The following is a 16,788-nucleotide window of genomic DNA, read 5'->3' as shown; positions in this document are numbered from 1 at the left end:
GAGGATCTGAGACCTTAACCATTAGGCCATAGGTGACTCAACTGCTTACTGTGCTTTGTTCAGACATAACTATTACATTCAGCCCACACACTTCGAGAGGAAAGTGACATGTATGTTACATTATTAGGAAGGTTTAACAGTCTAAACACTAGTACATAAACAGACCCACTGCTTTGAGATACTCGGCTTTGAACCATCAGCCTACTGAGTGAAAGTCCTGGAGCTTTACCAGTAGGTCAGAAGAGACTCTGTTTTGCTTTGCATCAAAACGTAACTATAACATTGGAACCACACATCTTGCTGGTCTTACTCACTGAAAGCATTGCATGGAGAGACCACAATCTCTCTTTCTCTTCCATCCCACTATGGGAAGGAAGAGAGAGAGAGAGAATGACAGGACCATGGGGGGAGCCTCAAGACCCTGTAGTCTTAGCTAGCTCCCCACGTCTTGTGGGAGCAGGCATTGCTCCCACAAGCAGGGAGCTGCTTTTAATAGTGGCTCTCTGCTTGTGGGAGAAGCAATGTTTTCAATCTTTTCATCTTTCTTCCCGCAAGAATATTTGTGTGCAGGGAAGACAGTTGAAAACTCAGCTTTTTGACAGCTTTCGCTGTCAGAAAGCGGACTTTGTTTACTTTCTCCTTAGATATAAACAGATGAGAAGGAACCAATTAGGTTTATTATGACTTCTTACTGTAAAACCAGTGAGATGAAAAAGATCTTTCAGAAGTTCCGGCCTGTCCTGAGAACAGATGAGACTATGTTAAGAATCTTGATGAATATCCAAGATTTACTTTTAGGAGATGTGCATCCTTGAAGGATTTCTTTAGTCACTGCCTTATACCCGAAGTGAAGATAAATAACCCTGTTCAAGGTTTCTATCTCTGTGGGAAATGTAAGGCCTGTAAACACAGTGAAAATTGCAACACAGTCAAATTCCCTACAATTTCTAAGCTGTATGTTATTAAGAAACATCTATCTTGTAATTGTGACTGCAGTGTATATTCTTCGCTGCCCTTGTAATAAATTTTACATAGGTAGCACTATCCATGTTGCAAAAAAGAGAGTGATGGAGCATATGAGAGCAATCTTGCATGATGATAAGGCGGATCCTGTAGTAACGCATTTCAAAACGTTCCATGAGCAAAAAGTTAAGCTATTGACATTTGCAGTATTAGATAGAACTCCAGTCAAGGAAAGAGGGGAAAAAGAGTTTTGGAATTGAGGAGACTGGAATTGAGAATGATTATTGGCTTAAATACCTTATACCCCATGGGGCTGAACATGGATGAGGAGTTAGCAGTACATAAAGGAGACTGAATTAGATGAATCTGGGGTTGTTTGATAGAATGAAACACAATGTATGATAATTTGTAGATTATATATCACACTGTCTTCTTATTGTTTGTAGTTAACATTATGATTTTTTAAATGTTTTTCATGTGTTTTTAATCTACAGGTGTGGTGGCACTATCTTTTTATGCATTGTCGTAGAAGGATTATCGTGATGGGCATGCGTGTGACCTCTGTGCTGTGGACCTATGGAGGACTGAATAAGCAAAAGAGCTGTTGTATTGTTTTTCTAGTTGTACTTGGGTTGCCCACTAATGCTTGATTGTTTGGCTATATAATACCCTGAGAAAACATTAATGTGTGAAAAACTGATTAGACCTTAAATACACATAGAGGTGATGGTTAAAGCTTTGTATTAAAAGGAGATAATTTGTGGTCTCTGATATGAGTGAATGGGATAGTGGTAGAATCCAGTTGGGATCTGTTATGTAGTCCTTCATTCCAAACCTGGCGGGCGGCGGTAGCCACCCGCCAGGCGGGAACCGCCATTTGGCCGCCACGCGGCCAAAATAGCACTTCCGGCATTCCAACCTTCCCGCTGGGCCGGCGGGCGCTAACCATGTTAGCGCCCGCCGGCCCAGTGGGAAGGAGGCCTGCAACACAGAAGCCGGCTCTACGCTAACCATGTTAGCACCCGCCGGCCCAGCGGGAAGGAGGCCTTCAACACAGAAGCCGGCTCCGAATGGAGCCGGCGGTGTTGCGGGCGTGCGACGGGTGCAGTTGCACCCGTCGCACTTTTCACTGTCTGCTAGGCAGACAGTGAAAAGCTTCATGGGGCCCTGTTAGGGGGCCCCAGGACACCCGTTACCGCCAGCCTCTTCCTGGTGGTGAAAACCGCCAGAAACAGGCTGGCGGTAAGGGGGTCAGAATCCCCATGGCAGCGCTGCTTGCAGCGCTGCCATGGTGGATTCGCCCAGCCGGGGCAAAAACGGCGGGAAACCGCCGGCCCCGGTTTTCTGACCGCGGCTTTACCGCCGCGGTCAGAATGGGCTTGGAAGCACCGCCAGCCTGTTGGCGGTGCTTCCGTCATTCGCGACCGCCAGGGTCAGAATGACCCCCTGAGTGTGGTAGTCTGGCAGTAAAGTTTGGGCATTTTGTATTTTCAGCAGTGGCGAACAGATCTATTTATGGGAACCCCCAACGGTGAAAGTAACTGTGTAGGACTTTGGGATGGAGTTCTCACTCGTGGACTTGTTGATGAGCCCTGCTGAACAGGCCTGCTAGATCGTTGTTCACTCTGGAATTTAAGCTGAGTAAGTAGATGGACTTTGTGATGTATTGCCACTTTTTCAGATGCTTTGGGCTACATTGGACAACTGTGGTGAATGTGTGCCTCCTTGCTTCTGTAAGTAAAATATTGCAGTCTTGTTGTCTGTGCGTATCAGGGCTGTCTTGTTCTGAATGAGAGGATGGAAATCCCAGAAAGTGAGCTGGATGGCTAGCAGCTCCAGGTGATTGATGGACAGGGGGCCACTGACATTGAACAGTGAGATGACTGAGATGTACTCCCCAATCTGTGCACGATGCATCTGTGATGATGGTCTCTTGTAGGACTGGGTTTCGGAAGGCCCCCCGCGCAACAGGTTGTTTGTATACCACTATTGCAGAGAGTGATATGTGCGTCCCCACACCAACACTAGATCCTCTAGTTAACCCCCCCACTTGAGACCACTGTGCTGTTAGGCACTCTTGTAACAGGTGTACGTGGAGCCTTGCATGAAGGACTATAGTGATGCAAAATGCCATCATGCCTAGTAGACACATCACATTTCTGACTGTTACCTTCCGATCTGGCTGAAAGAGAGGCAGCATATTTTGGAAAGCTTGTACTCTGGCTGGGCTGGGGTAAGAACACAGGCATTTAAGACAGCCCCAAGAAAGGGCTATATCTGAAGGGGTAAAGGTGGGATTTGGTCAGATTGATGGTGAAATCCAGACTGAACAAGGTGTGAATTGTGGTCTGGGTGTGTGCTAGACAGAGTTGCTGCATGGCACCCTTGCTCAGCCAATTGTCTAGGTAAGGGAACACGTGGACAAATTACACAAAGAGGGTCCCCTCATGTACAAAGAAATTTACAAGAACAATTAACATGAAAAATTCATTCAGAATATCAGTCCATAAATCATAAAAATGATGCTGTAGGAAATCAATAGAATCAATGAATGAGTCCAAAATTTATTCCAAATCAGATTAACATTCAGTTGTCGGGAATCCACCAGAATTTATGCTTCCAGCCAACACGTGTTTCGTCTTGGGGAATAACTATATCCCTTACGACTTCTTCAGGGCTTAATTGCTGATCTCAATTCACAAACAAAAATCGATAATCCGAATTCTTCAAATCCAAGTGTGCTTCGCAATCCAAATCGTAATTCAATGGGCAACCCAATCCACTTATTATTTGGAAATTCAACTATTGAGGCCGACCGCGTCACCAAATACGGACGCATAGCGAGTTTTACATTTTGGACTCATTCATTGATTCTATTGATTTCCTACAGCATCAATTTACACCCTTTTAAATTAGTTCAAGGGAACACGTGGATGCTGCTCCTCCTGAGATGAGCAGTGACCACAGCCAGGCATTTAGTAAAGACTCTTGGTGCAGCGGTAACCCTGAAGGGTAGCACTTTGAATTGATAAGTGGATGAGCATGTGGAAGAAGGCGTACCTCACATCCAGGGCAGTCATGAAGTCACCTTTCTGCAAGAGTGGTGTAATGACCTGTAGATCTGAGGTTATTTCTGAACAGAGGGACAGAAACCTGTGCAATTTTCCCTGACAGGCGTTTTGTGATAGGGAAAGTCGAAGGGTGTCACTGTTTTGAGGGGGTAGTTCCTTTTGGGACTGCACTTTTACCTCTACCCCTGCCATAGTTGCCCCATTATCCACCCCTGTAGTAACCCCATGAGGGGGATTGTTGTGCTGGCCTGGTGAATGTAGGAGAGGGTTCTGGAGTTGGTGTTTTAAATGTGCCACAAAACTGTAGACAGCTAAAGAAGCCTTGAGTGGGCAGTGTTTGGAGGGCACCCATCGCTTTGTGTCTTTTTTATTTTTTCGAGCATCTCATCAACCTGAGGGCCAAAGACATGCTGCACATCAAAAGGCACATTTAGTAAGTGCTGTTGCACCTCTGGTTTAAAACCAGAAACCCTCAACTAGGCATGACCCTGCAAGAGAATGCTGGAATTAATGCTGCGTGCGGCTGTAACTGCAGCATCTAAAAGCATCTAAAGCACAGCGAATATTAGCATTAGAAATAACCTTCCTCTCTGCCACTAGCTGCTGACCTTTTTTGCTGTACTGTTCTGGGAGATGTTCTACCAAATCCACCATTTGGTCCCAATGGGAGTGGTTATATTGGGAGAGTGAGCCGATGGAGTTGGCTATTCGCCAATGACTAGTAGACTGTGCTGCCACCCTCTTACCCCCAGCATGTATCTTCTTGCTCTCCCGATTAGGAGGGGGTGCATCACTTGTGCTCTGGGTGTTTGCATGCTTTCTGGCAGCATGAACCACCAGGGAGTCAGGAGGGGCCACAAATGTATTGGGTCATTAGGGGAGACTTTATACTTCCTATCTACCCCAGGTGTGATACCTCTCTCCTTGAGGACCCTTTTTAGTATCGGAGGTATTGGAGGAAGCGTTGAGTGGAGGAAAAGGTTTCAACAAGGGAATCATCCTCCACTTGCTGCACATGAAGCTGGACATTGTGGAACATGGCAACACTGTGTAGTACCTCATGATATGCAGTGACATCATTTGGTGGGGAAGGCTAAGCAGGGGGTTCAATATCATAATCATCCCACGGGTTTGGGCCCTGTGGATCACGAATCTGGTCATATTGGTTATAGGAGAGTCTCGGATTGTGCACACCCCCTGAGTGTGAAGAACCACAAGCTGTGTGCAGTGATGAATCTAAAGTCAACACAGAAGGTACGGGGAGAGGAAGGAGGAGGAGGGAGGGAAGGTAAAGCACAAGCAGGAAGTATAGGAGAGCCAGCCCTGTCGTGCTTCCTAGGCCTCATGGGAGAGGTAGGCGTCAGTGGGTTGATGGCCTTCTTGAAAGTCAACATCCTCTTATGAGGAGTAGAGTCCTTCGGCACCTGTGAAGGCTTCACTAAAAGTGCCTGGCTGGATCTGTGTCTGCTTTTGCCAAGTGTCCAGAAGCTCTTGAATCTGCTCGAGGATCAGCTGGCAGTGCTGGAAGAGGGCCTTGATGGGATAGATATTCACCTACCGAAGGGTATTGATCTTGGCATTGAATGCTTTTGGTCGGCAGGTCTCAGCTCCGAGCTAACCTTTGGCTTGAACTGTTTCAGTGACAGATGTCTTGGCTCCAAAATTTACGGCTGCACTCCTTTCAAATTCAATGGTGCGCCTTAGATGTGGTGCCGAGGCGGCGGGTGAGGCTCTGTGCTTCAAGAAGGACTTCAGCGCCGAATCTGGAATGAGTGTCTGATCCATCTCTAAATGATGGTGTCAGCCATGGGTGGAAGGCAAGGTCTACCAGGGCCCTTATGGGCACGGGAGCTTGAGGCTTATGCCTCTTGGTGGTGATAAAGGGGAGCATCAGTACTCACTGCGGTATTTCGCTGCTGCTAGTCAGGCAGATGTTGTTCGCCTCGAGATCTGCTTCGGAGTCAACTCTTTCTAGTGAGACAGCTGGTTCTATTTTGACAACCAGAGCATTCACCTCTTCAAATATCAGAGTCCCTACACTACTTGTTTGTGTGTCATGGAGGCTGAGGCGAGGTAACAAGTGTGTCGGTTCTGTAGAGTCTTTTTGTTACGGAACACAAGACACGCTGAGCAGGAGTCCTCTTTGTTGTTCACAGACAAACAGAGATTGTAAACTTCTTGAAGGTCGGACCTCGGGTACTCTCGACCTGGATGGTGGGAGTCGACAGGTATGTAGCCGATATAGAATTGAATGGACCACAGCAGTTGAAAACCGGTGAGATGCAGTATTGTTTTATAGAAAGTACCAACAAAGGGACAGATCTGAGGGCCTCGCAAGAACACTGCACGGCATTGAACTGGTCCTCACAACAACACGTCTGAAACCAACGGTGGAGAAAAAACAATCTAACAATGGAGTCAATGCCCATGCGCAATACCACTAGTAGGTGGAGTCTCTAGATCCCGTGCCTCAAAAATACTTCATTTGAAGAAAAACAAGTTGTACACGTCTGAGCCCAACACTAGATGGCAGAAGAATGCACAGCATTTGTAGCTACAGTTACACATGCCACGAACATATCAATCCACATGACAGCACATTAAAGCCTGGCCTACTGACTTGCAAATGCTCGCTAATGGTGATAGTACTGGTGGATGTGTGATAATCATAGTGGTGGTATTTGAACTAGAGGTTATGTTGGTGGTTGTATTGTTGGTGGTATTGAAGGTGGTGGTAGTGACATTGTTGGCATTGATTATGCTTCTATTGATATTATAGTATTGGTTGTGGTAGAGTTTCTGGTGTTGGTGATAGCACTGGAGGTGTGATATTGTTGGCATTGGTGGTAGTAATAGTATTCATGGTGCTAATGGTGACACTGGTAGTGGTACTGGTAGAGATGTGTGGTACAGGTGTTGGTGGTGATATTGATGGAGATGGTTTACATGTGTGAGATAAATAAATCAATGTGACATCGTGAGATTGTTACACGTACATTGGAAAAGTAAACTGTGCTTCATGCATTACAAGGCAAGCAATCCATAGTAAGTGAAATGATACACCAAACAAGCAATAGTATAAGGTGACAGAGAGAACTGCACTGCTGGGTCGAACCACAGCAACTCAATATACATTTTAAATAACTGGAAACAAGGTAGTTAGACCTCGGAAAGTGACCTGGACAGTTGGCTAAAAAGAAAAGTATCTATATGTACTATTTTAGGAAAGTCTCATGTCCATCTTCACCTGAACTCAAATATGTCCTCAGCCTAAACGCACTAACCTCTATGGAGCAGACAAATGCAAGACTATTTCCATACCTCCAATTACTGTATTGGGACATAGGATTTTTATCAATAGCTGCAGCCAATGCAGGTCCCTTTCTCCTTCTGCACCTGTCGATAGCGAAGTAAGGGCAGCTCCTTCGCACTGTTGCGTGTGCCCTGTATCAAATTCAGATGTTAGGGGAGGGTAGCCTCGGTGACTGAGAGAAGTTTGGCAACCCTTGAGGACACCTGACCACTGATTTGTTGAAATTAGTTCAAGCATCATATCAGTTGCTGTTTTGTCTCTTTCCTACTGATGCCCTGGATGTGACAGGCATGCCCAACCAGGGGTATAGTGGCTCACCGTGCCATAGGATTCACGCTGCACCTCACTGAGGAATCTCAGCGTGGCATCAAGTGTTGTGGGTATGCTTTATTGCCGTTCAGAGGGAACATGACCTTGAATTTCTGGCTGGACTATTCCAATTGGACCAGGACCCGGGCTAGTCGTCACTACTATATTGCTCCCTGTCTGCAGAGACAAAGTGAGTTAAAAAAACGATAGGCTGGAATGCAGCCTAGAATAACTACAGTGGCTGGGATTAATTCAAGCATTCCACCCATCACCTGTTTGTTTTTCTCAGCATAATATTCGACCTCCCTCCTACCCTGCAGCATCTCCTGCTGTTCCGGTACAATGACATCCGACCTAGCTGCAGACGCATCTCAGTTATGACCTTCCAGGCACTACTGAAGCACTCTTGCAGCGAGATCCACACAGCTCTATTAGGATTCCTGATTTCATGCCAATATGTTAAATGCACTTCTGACCTTGAGAAAGTCTTCGAAAGTTATTCCCTCGTACACTTGATCCGGTGTCTGTAGAAAAAAACAGACAAGACAAATGGGATAGGTTTAGTGCACAGATCTGGCATTGGACGTTAAAAGCATCTCTGGCATCCGCGGAACTACGAAGACAAAAACACAGGCTGTGCCAAGCATGTACTGCAGCGCTAAAGCTCTTGGCTGCCCTGCTCCAAGAGCAGCCCATAAATCACCAGCAGGCCAGACTTTAGCTGAGTACTTCCATTAGTGAAATTAAACCATTACAGAAATAGCAATCCCTGAAAATACGCAATATATATTTATTTATATCTAGGATGATGTAGAAAAGGGATAAAACGAACCTCAGGAAATAAAAAAAAAGTGAGGCACAGGGAGAAAGTTAAGAGCAGGAGAGAGTAAAAAACGGGGGTACAGAAAAGTCGCGGCGGGAGTAATAGAGTGAGATGATGGAAGTGGGCAAGAGAAGAGGGGCAGGGAGAACCAGCAAGGTGAAAGCAATGACGAGGGGGCAGTAGAAAGGGAGGGAAGTGGAAAAGCGCAGAAAGACGAAAAACAGCTGATGAAGATGACGACCTGAAACAGAGTAAAGGTGAAGAGAAAGGAAAGGGACGAGAGGTGAGGTGTGTTTGGAAGAAAAGCTATGTGACAAGCATGGGCCAGTCATTTAGGAGTTTCCAGACCTCGCAATTGTCTCCCTATGCTCTCTCTGTTGAAAACTTGGCTGTTCGCAGAACCTTTATAATATATCCGCACGGTAATAATTGTTGGGCTGTGGTAAAACAAAGTATGCTGGTAGCGCCAAGACGCCCTAGGGCATTTGCGCGCTTAATGAAGTCAAACTCTGAGAATCGCGGTGCCATCCCGTGCAATCCCTCAGGGTCTCGGCTTCCAAAAGAACATCAGTCGAGTCTCTGTCCAGGGTGGAGGAGGAGGAGTGCTGGTGCTTCTATGCACCATGTTCTCTTAAGCGCCGGGGCACACTATGGAGTAGCCGTGCACATTCCAATTTAATAATTCATTGATACACTCAAGGGATCCCTCAAGGAACCCACACGAACACAATATGAGATGGCACACTTGGCTACAATGCACCAAACACACATTTGTGTTTTTGTACTGGAAGGTTACCCTTTCAGTACAAAATACTATGGTTAAACATAGTTTAACACTTTTCCCGCTATGTATGTAGGGTGTACAGTGCAGTACACTTACAACATTGGAAATGTCAGGAGAAATAAAAATAATTCTCCAAGTTAACTCCAGCCTCAAAGAGAGGTAAAGCCCTGCCTGCAAATGTTATTAAATAGGACTTTGTGTCAGAAACCATGGGTGGTTGCATGGGACAGCTCATGGGATTCCCCTTTGATGCAAAGCAGTGCTAGTGCTACTTTAGGGCAAATAAAGTTTTGTGCTGGAAAGTAAATCTCAAATAAACAGCTTGCACCACTTTGCATCACTTTTGTGACAACAAACCCAGTGCAAAAACTCCACTGGAAATTGTTAGTTAATAAGCCCTATTGTTTTGTAGTTATAATTTGGAAGTTCCCCATCTGTATTAGAAAAGCAAGCACAGGCATTCAAAATGTATAGTGACTTATATAGGGACCACTTTCCCGGTCTTTGTGGCAAGATCTCTTTTCCTTAAGGCATAAGCCAATTGGGTACTGGTATTTTGGGTCACATGGAACTCCGAACATCACTCACCCATCCAGGTCTTCACATCATTAAGACAAATCCAGGGTGGAGAACTGTTTTCATTGTTCTTCAGTCATGAGCAGATGTTGTGTGTCATCAGGTTTTGGGTTGTTATAATGAGCCATGGCTGCAGATGAACATCATCAATGATCTCATGAAGATATGTAGAATACACATGTCAGTGTAAGATGCAGTGCAGAATAGTCCCATGTTAATTTTCTGTGCTGGAAGACTTAGAAACAAGACCCTTCTAGGGGTGATGTCCATGACCTCGGCAAAAAACTATCAGTCAGTGGACCAGTAGGTGATGGGCAACTCTATTCAAAATCACATAGAGAGTTTCAAAACCAGCATCCCCAGCCACACTAACTCAGTGTACAGGTAAACCTGTCCCAAAAATGCTTTCCTTTATCTATCCTGTGCATTCCCAGCCAGGTCAAGTGGGTAATAAAGGTGATGCCCACAGAAAGCACTCTTTTTACAGAGCTGGACAACTATCTCACAGAGTGATAAATGTTCTAAAATGTAGTTATGTTGTCCGTGCACACTACTTCTAACTCTCTTGGGGGGGGTCAGTGCCAGGAATATAGCTGTGAATTAGAACACAATTTTGTGGAGTAAGTGATCCTGACCGAAGTAAAGTTTAGAGGGTCCCCATGCGGGACCTCACCTAAGATTCAGCTACGAGAGTCTGGAGCATATACAAAATACTCAATGGCAGATTTTGCTGGAGCAGTTAACCATCCATACCACTTCAGTTCTCACACTATCCAAGGAAAGAGTCAGCATGGAATGTGGGTCGGACTCCTGGCTCCAAAGAGTGTTCCGAAAGGAGATGAGTGGGTTTCATTTGCACCTGATGCTTAGATTACCTACCAATACCAGTAAGTACGGGGGTGGGAAAATAGCTATCTCCCAGATAGCTGACACCGCCACACAGGTAGAAAGCCTTTCACACCTCTGTGTCGATTAAAGCTTTAGTAACGCTGAGTATGCTGTGGCTGGAGTAGGTGAGGATGTTTTACACATTTGTCAACAGCCCCAGCTTGATTGCTAATGCAGTAGTTAGTTGTGATGAGTTGAGTGACTTTAGTAGAAGACAAACTTGTTTGCCAGTTATCCTGTAAGAGGTATATTAGTGTGTGCTGAGGTCCCAGTTTAACTAACAATCAGGCTGACCCGCAACCCTTACATGAAGTTTCTGCCAGTCACCACAAACTGGATTTATGTTATGTGAGAACACTGCAAAGAATTTTAGAATCAGGTTTTTTCTGAAGTCCAGTGAAACAATTTGCATCTATTGCTCTGCTGTAGTTATGTGGAGATGTAACCTGACTTCTAACTTCTTATTCGCCTTAAGTATGACCTTGGCAGGAGGTTCTGCTGGTAAAGTCAAGAAAACAATGAGCTATTCTTGACCAGACCTGTTAGGTTGAGCCACCTTGGAAGGTCAAGCCTTAGGCTAAGGCTTTGTTGAAATAATTTCAAGGTAAACTTATAATGGAATACATAGTGAAAAGCCCAAGGTAATACTCTCTATCACGTCTGCACGGCTACAGAATACGGGGGCAAGTAGGCACTGTTATAATGTAATGTCCTTTTATTTATTTTTTTAAATATTTTATTTATCCAGTTTTGCAGGTATAGCAGAAAAGAAAAACGAACAAGATAATAAATAGTCGACGTACAAAATCGTCGAAAGTTCATTCAAAAGGATTAACGACAAGGAAATAAAGAAAACCTCCTACGCTGAGGGTAAATCATTAGTCATCCCCCAAATGCTCTCAAATTTACGCATAGTCCCGATGCATTGCGCATATAATTGTGCCTTAGTACGTACAACTTTTATTTTGGCTTTCCAAGCCGCATAAGTTGGTGGTACCGGCAACTTTCAAGCTTTTAGAATCAATGATTTGGCATTAAGAGATGCGATAAACAACATTTGCTTTGAATGGGTTGACAGTCCTGGATGGCTAGAAATGCCGAACAATGCTCCAGTGCGGTCTGGAGTAAGAGTGACCGAAATTACAGAGCGTAGTCACTGAAATATTTTTTTCCCAGAATTCTATCAGATGTGGACATGTAAAAACTTAAATGCAGCCAGTCACCTTGATTTATATTACATCGCGGACAAAGGCCGGACGTGGTCGGAAATACTTCCCTTAAACGAGCTGGAGTGTAGTAAAGGATCCATTTTAAATAGAATGCAATTGTTTTTAAATTGGCACCTCTTATTGCCTTGTATGATAGAGTATTATAGTTCCTCCATAGCTGTAAGTCAATCTTACACCCTGTTGATGTTTCGGCCTTCATCAAGAAACGAGAAATAATTCCGGATGAGAACCAGGAGTTGAAGATCCGATACCAATTGCCTGTGCCCCGCAGATTCCCGAAAAAGGCCTGAAAAATTGTAGAGCTAGATGGATCAATAGTTCTCTCGACAGCTAGGAGAAAATGGTGAATTAGAGTACTGGAAAATCGGAGACCCTCTGAGATATAAGTCCTATCCGCTTGACATTGAGCCAATGTCTTACTTTGGTCGTCTATTAAGAAGTCGGAGAACTTAACAAACCCTGCCTGTTCCCACTTTCGAACAAAGACCTGGTTTAATTGAAAACTGAGCATTCAAGAATCACAGAGCATGAATGCTGGATGAAAGCTGGTATTTGATATTTCTCATGAAATAGCAAAGTCCTGCCTTGGATGGCAATCAGAACTTTATATCTTATACACTTGGACAGACGTGGTATCTTAAGAAAAAGGGGAAGCTGAGTATTACTTTCTGCTATCATGGATTTAAGATAAAAATTAAGGTTATGCGATGAAGCAGCTCTTGTGACCCAATCCATAAAGGCAACTTCGTGATACTTCTTGAAATTAGGTAGAGCTAGCCAGCTGTCCTCAACCGTTAAAGCTAACTTCTCAAGCTATATACAAGGTATTTTATTTGCCCATATAAACTGATGAAGCATTGAATCTATTTCTTTAAAAAAAAAATTGAGGGACTTTGATAATTAGATTAGAAAAAAAAAAAAAAAAAGAGGAAGCATCATCATCTTAACTAATGCCACCCGCCCAATAATTGTCAACAAAGAGGCTTGCCATTTCTGGAGTAGACCTTGGGCTTTCTTAAACACAGATACTTAGTTTAGCTGAAAAAGGTCGGAAAAATGATGTGTTACACATATCCTCAAATGCCTATTAGGGCAAGATAACTGAGACTGGACCCGTATTCCAGCTGGAAGAATCAAGTCCTCGGCATTGAACAAAAGGGCTGATTGATTCTATAACCACCAAGATCCGAAAACACCTAATTTTTGCAAAAGCACTCAAAATATTAAGGGGGTTGGCACAGAAAAATGGAATCATATCATCAGCAAACAATTTCAGTTTAGATGCTTGGGGAAGAGGAGGTTGAATAAAGTTATCTTTGCGAAGAGCAACTGCCAGAGGTTCGATAAAGAGTACAAAAAGCACAGGAGAAAGAGGGCAGCCTTGCCGCGACCCTCGTGAGACATGTACAGTCCATACTATACGAGCACTGATTAAGATCCTGGCTTGTGCCTTACAGTACAAATTAAGCAGAACCTGAATATACTGCTTGGGGAACCTGAAACTTTCTAGAATCGAAAACAGAACCTCCCATTGGACTAAATTAAATGCTTTCTCAGCATCGAGCATTATAATAGCAGCAGGGTAAATATTTTGGGAAAAATAGTCAATTGCTTGCACAAAAAAATTGGTGCTTGTTGATAGAAGCCTGCCTGGAAGGAAGCCACATTGAGCCTCATGGATAAGTCCTTGTGCTACATAGGCTGTTCTGGCTGCCAGAATTTTTGTAAACAGTTTATAATCATAATTCAATAAGCTTATCAGGTGGTACGAACCTGTTTTCTTTGGAGGCTTGCCCTTTTTTTAAAAGCTGACAATAATAGTCCTTGTGAAAGAGGGTGGTGTCTCCACCCCTTTTCATATTTCATTGAAGAGGCTGACCAGAAACCCGGCTATTTGGCTCATCAGAGCTTTATACACTACTGTCGGAAGGCCAACTTCTCCAGAAGCTTTCCCATTAGGTGCGGCACGCACTGCTTCTGTCACTTCCGAAAGTGAAATAGGAGCAGATAATATCGCCTGCGACTCGTCACTTAACCATAATAGCTAGAGTGTTTTTTAAATATTGATTTGTCTGTGACACATTAGCTTGAGATGTGGAAGTATAAACGTTTGAGTAGTGGGAGAAGAAGACCTCCTCAATATCTTTGGGATGGCTAACAAATATGCCTCGGTTCTCATCAAATATGGAAAGAAAGTTATTATTAGACTTTCTTTTACCGACCAGGCCAAAAATTTGCCACCATGTTCATTTTCTTCCTACTGTTGCTTTAAACTAGTATGCCTATTGAATATTTCCCCAGACATATAATAGTCTTTAGGGTTAGACTGGACCTCTTTAAGATTAAGAGCCAACACTTGATAATGTTCTCTGATGAATCCTCAATGCTTGATCAAGTTCCTGTTGGAGTTTAGATGCCTTTTCTTTGGCTATTTTCCCCAAATCAGATTTGTACATTAGAGCTTTGCCTCTAATGTGGACTTTGCAGGCTTCCCAGATGTTAAATAGTGATGCCGATCCTTTATTATTACCTAGAAGTTTGGTGCCCGAAGTTTTGAGGATTGTAATTTAGCCTTCCTCTGCTGAGAGGGACTTACCAAATCTCCATCGTGGGTGGCTCGCCTGCTCACTTGGCATATCTATACTAACCAGGGGGGCCAAATCATCAGAAAAAGGATAAGTGAGAATAGCAGAACCACACCTCGCCAATAAAAAGGAAACTAATATAAAGTCAATCCTAGAGGCTGTAATATATTTTTTAGAAAAACAGGTAAAATCCCTTCCCTGGGGATGGTCTGCCCTCCATACATCTACCAACACCAGGTCGGAAACAGATTTAATGAGCACGCAAGATGTTCTGGGTTTGTTCTGGTTTTTGTTTTTACGTGAAGCATCTATCTGGGTATTAGGTAGGATATTAAAATCCCCTCCTTCAATGAAAAAAATAGGAAGTGTAATTAATAGATCATATAAAGCCTGCAACAAGCTTGTTTCATCTTCAATGGGGCAGTAAAAGCTCACAAAATGAACATGCTTACTTGAGATTAATGTACTTATTATCATCCATCTTGCCTGTGAATCCTTATAGACCTGATATATCACCCTGGGAAATTCCTGTGTTACAAAAATGGCCACCCCTCGAACTGCAGCATTAGCAGAAGAATAAAAAGACTGGGCAATGAAGTTAGGGAGCTTGGGCACTTTTCCCTGGAGTTTTAAATGAGTCTCCTGGAGAAGGAATATCTGGAATTGTGATAGCCTTAACTAATATAGCCTTAGAACCCGCTGTAGCGGGCTCTACCGGCTATTAAAGGCCCGCTCCCCGCGTTAAATGCCCGAGCCGAAGGCGAGGGCATTTAGCAAGGGAGAGGGACTTTAATAGCCGGTAGAGCCCGCTACGGCGGGTTCTAAGGCTATTAGGACATTCTGCCACACAGGGCAGAATGTTCTATAAAAAAAAAAAAATGTTCACGGAGCCCGAAGGGATTTAAATCCCCTCGGGCTCCGTGAGGCTTTGTTCACAGCTGTTGCTGTGAACAAAGCGAACATTGGAATGTTGGCGCTGCGGGCTTTTACTTGCCTGTAAAAGCCCGCAGCAGTCCATTGTCTTCAATGGACATGCCAACATTCCAATGTTCTAATTAAGTATAGTTTTAAACTTCACCTCATTATTAGCCCCATTTAAATTACATGCAACAACCTTTAAGCTAATTCCTGCCATATCTCTCCTGAAAAAGAAAACCAGAGAAAGATAGAAAGACTCGACCTCACCCTTAATAAACAATTTTTTCACAGCATTATGGTTTTATACCAAGTAATACGTGTATCTTTGCAATTATCACCTGCCTTTTTAACCCACCCCTGTGAAATATACCCCCCAACACAAAGTGTACTCCCGCACCTACCCAAGAGGACCAAACCCATCATGGCCCCACCTCCCAGTGCCACCCAACCCTTCCCCGTGCCCTCCCCAACCCAGAGACAATAGTGCACTGACATGGCACTCTTAGAGCCTCAACCCCCGTAGAACAGCAGATGATGGACACAACAAATGTTTGACTTGGCAAGACAAAAATGTGAAAATATAGACCATGATAATCTAAACTACAAAAAATAGCATAATCAATTGTAAAGTTCCTCCATGTTATTCTTGTTTAAGCAGCCCCAGAAAATCCTTTGCCTGTCGTATGTCTTGAAAAATGTGGGCCCGCCCCTTATGAAACACCTTAAGTTTTGCCAGTTGAACAATACCGGCTGAGGCCCCTAGTTTCTGGAAATCATTGATGAGGCCGACAAATTCAAAATGCTGTTGCGTTGCTGCAATAGACATATGGGAAAAGGCCCAAAAGCTAAAATTATCATTAGTTTTGAACGTTTTTGTTTTTTAAAATTTTGACAAAATCTGTTCCTTGATTCCAAAGTTGCCAAAATTGACGAGAATAGTGCGAGGATATTTTGGACTTGGAGCTCTCGTCACGGGAACCCTTTGTGGCCGCATGATGGCAACATCTACCTTGTGAGCAGTGTAGCCCTAACTGGAAGAATGTTCTTATAGATGAGATCTGAGATGACTTAAGTCACTGAAGATGTTGCTTCTAGCTCCTCAGGAATCCCAATAAACCTCAGGTTTGAGCATGGAGACCTGTTTTCAAAATCATCAAGTTTAAATTGTAGCTCCTTGAGCGCTGCCTGGAATTGAGTTGTTACTGTCTGCTGGTGATTTTGCACGTCTTCCAGATCGGAAACCCTCTGCTCTGCTTGAGATACCCTCTCGGAAAGCTGGTTTAGATTGGCATTCCACTAGCCCAACTGTTCATTTTACTTTCTATGGGC

At 43.9% G+C, this 16,788-nt stretch overlaps 1 protein-coding gene across 1 annotated transcript in view; it reads right to left on the bottom strand.

Annotated features, from left to right (window-relative positions):
* TESC (tescalcin) overlaps window positions 1–16,788 on the bottom strand; it is a 240,177-nt gene that overhangs the window by 34,267 nt on the left and 189,122 nt on the right. Inside the window, exon 7 of the mRNA XM_069214504.1 lies at window positions 8,133–8,180. Within this exon, the coding sequence (XP_069070605.1) occupies window positions 8,133–8,180 (48 nt within the window). The remainder of the gene's footprint in view (window positions 1–8,132; window positions 8,181–16,788) is intronic.

The sequence above is a fragment of the Pleurodeles waltl genome, chromosome 11, assembly GCF_031143425.1.
Source record: "Pleurodeles waltl isolate 20211129_DDA chromosome 11, aPleWal1.hap1.20221129, whole genome shotgun sequence".
Taxonomy (NCBI): domain Eukaryota; kingdom Metazoa; phylum Chordata; class Amphibia; order Caudata; family Salamandridae; genus Pleurodeles; species Pleurodeles waltl.
The sequence above is the reverse complement of the archived record's forward strand: the minus strand, read 5'-3'. Positions and strand labels throughout refer to the sequence as shown.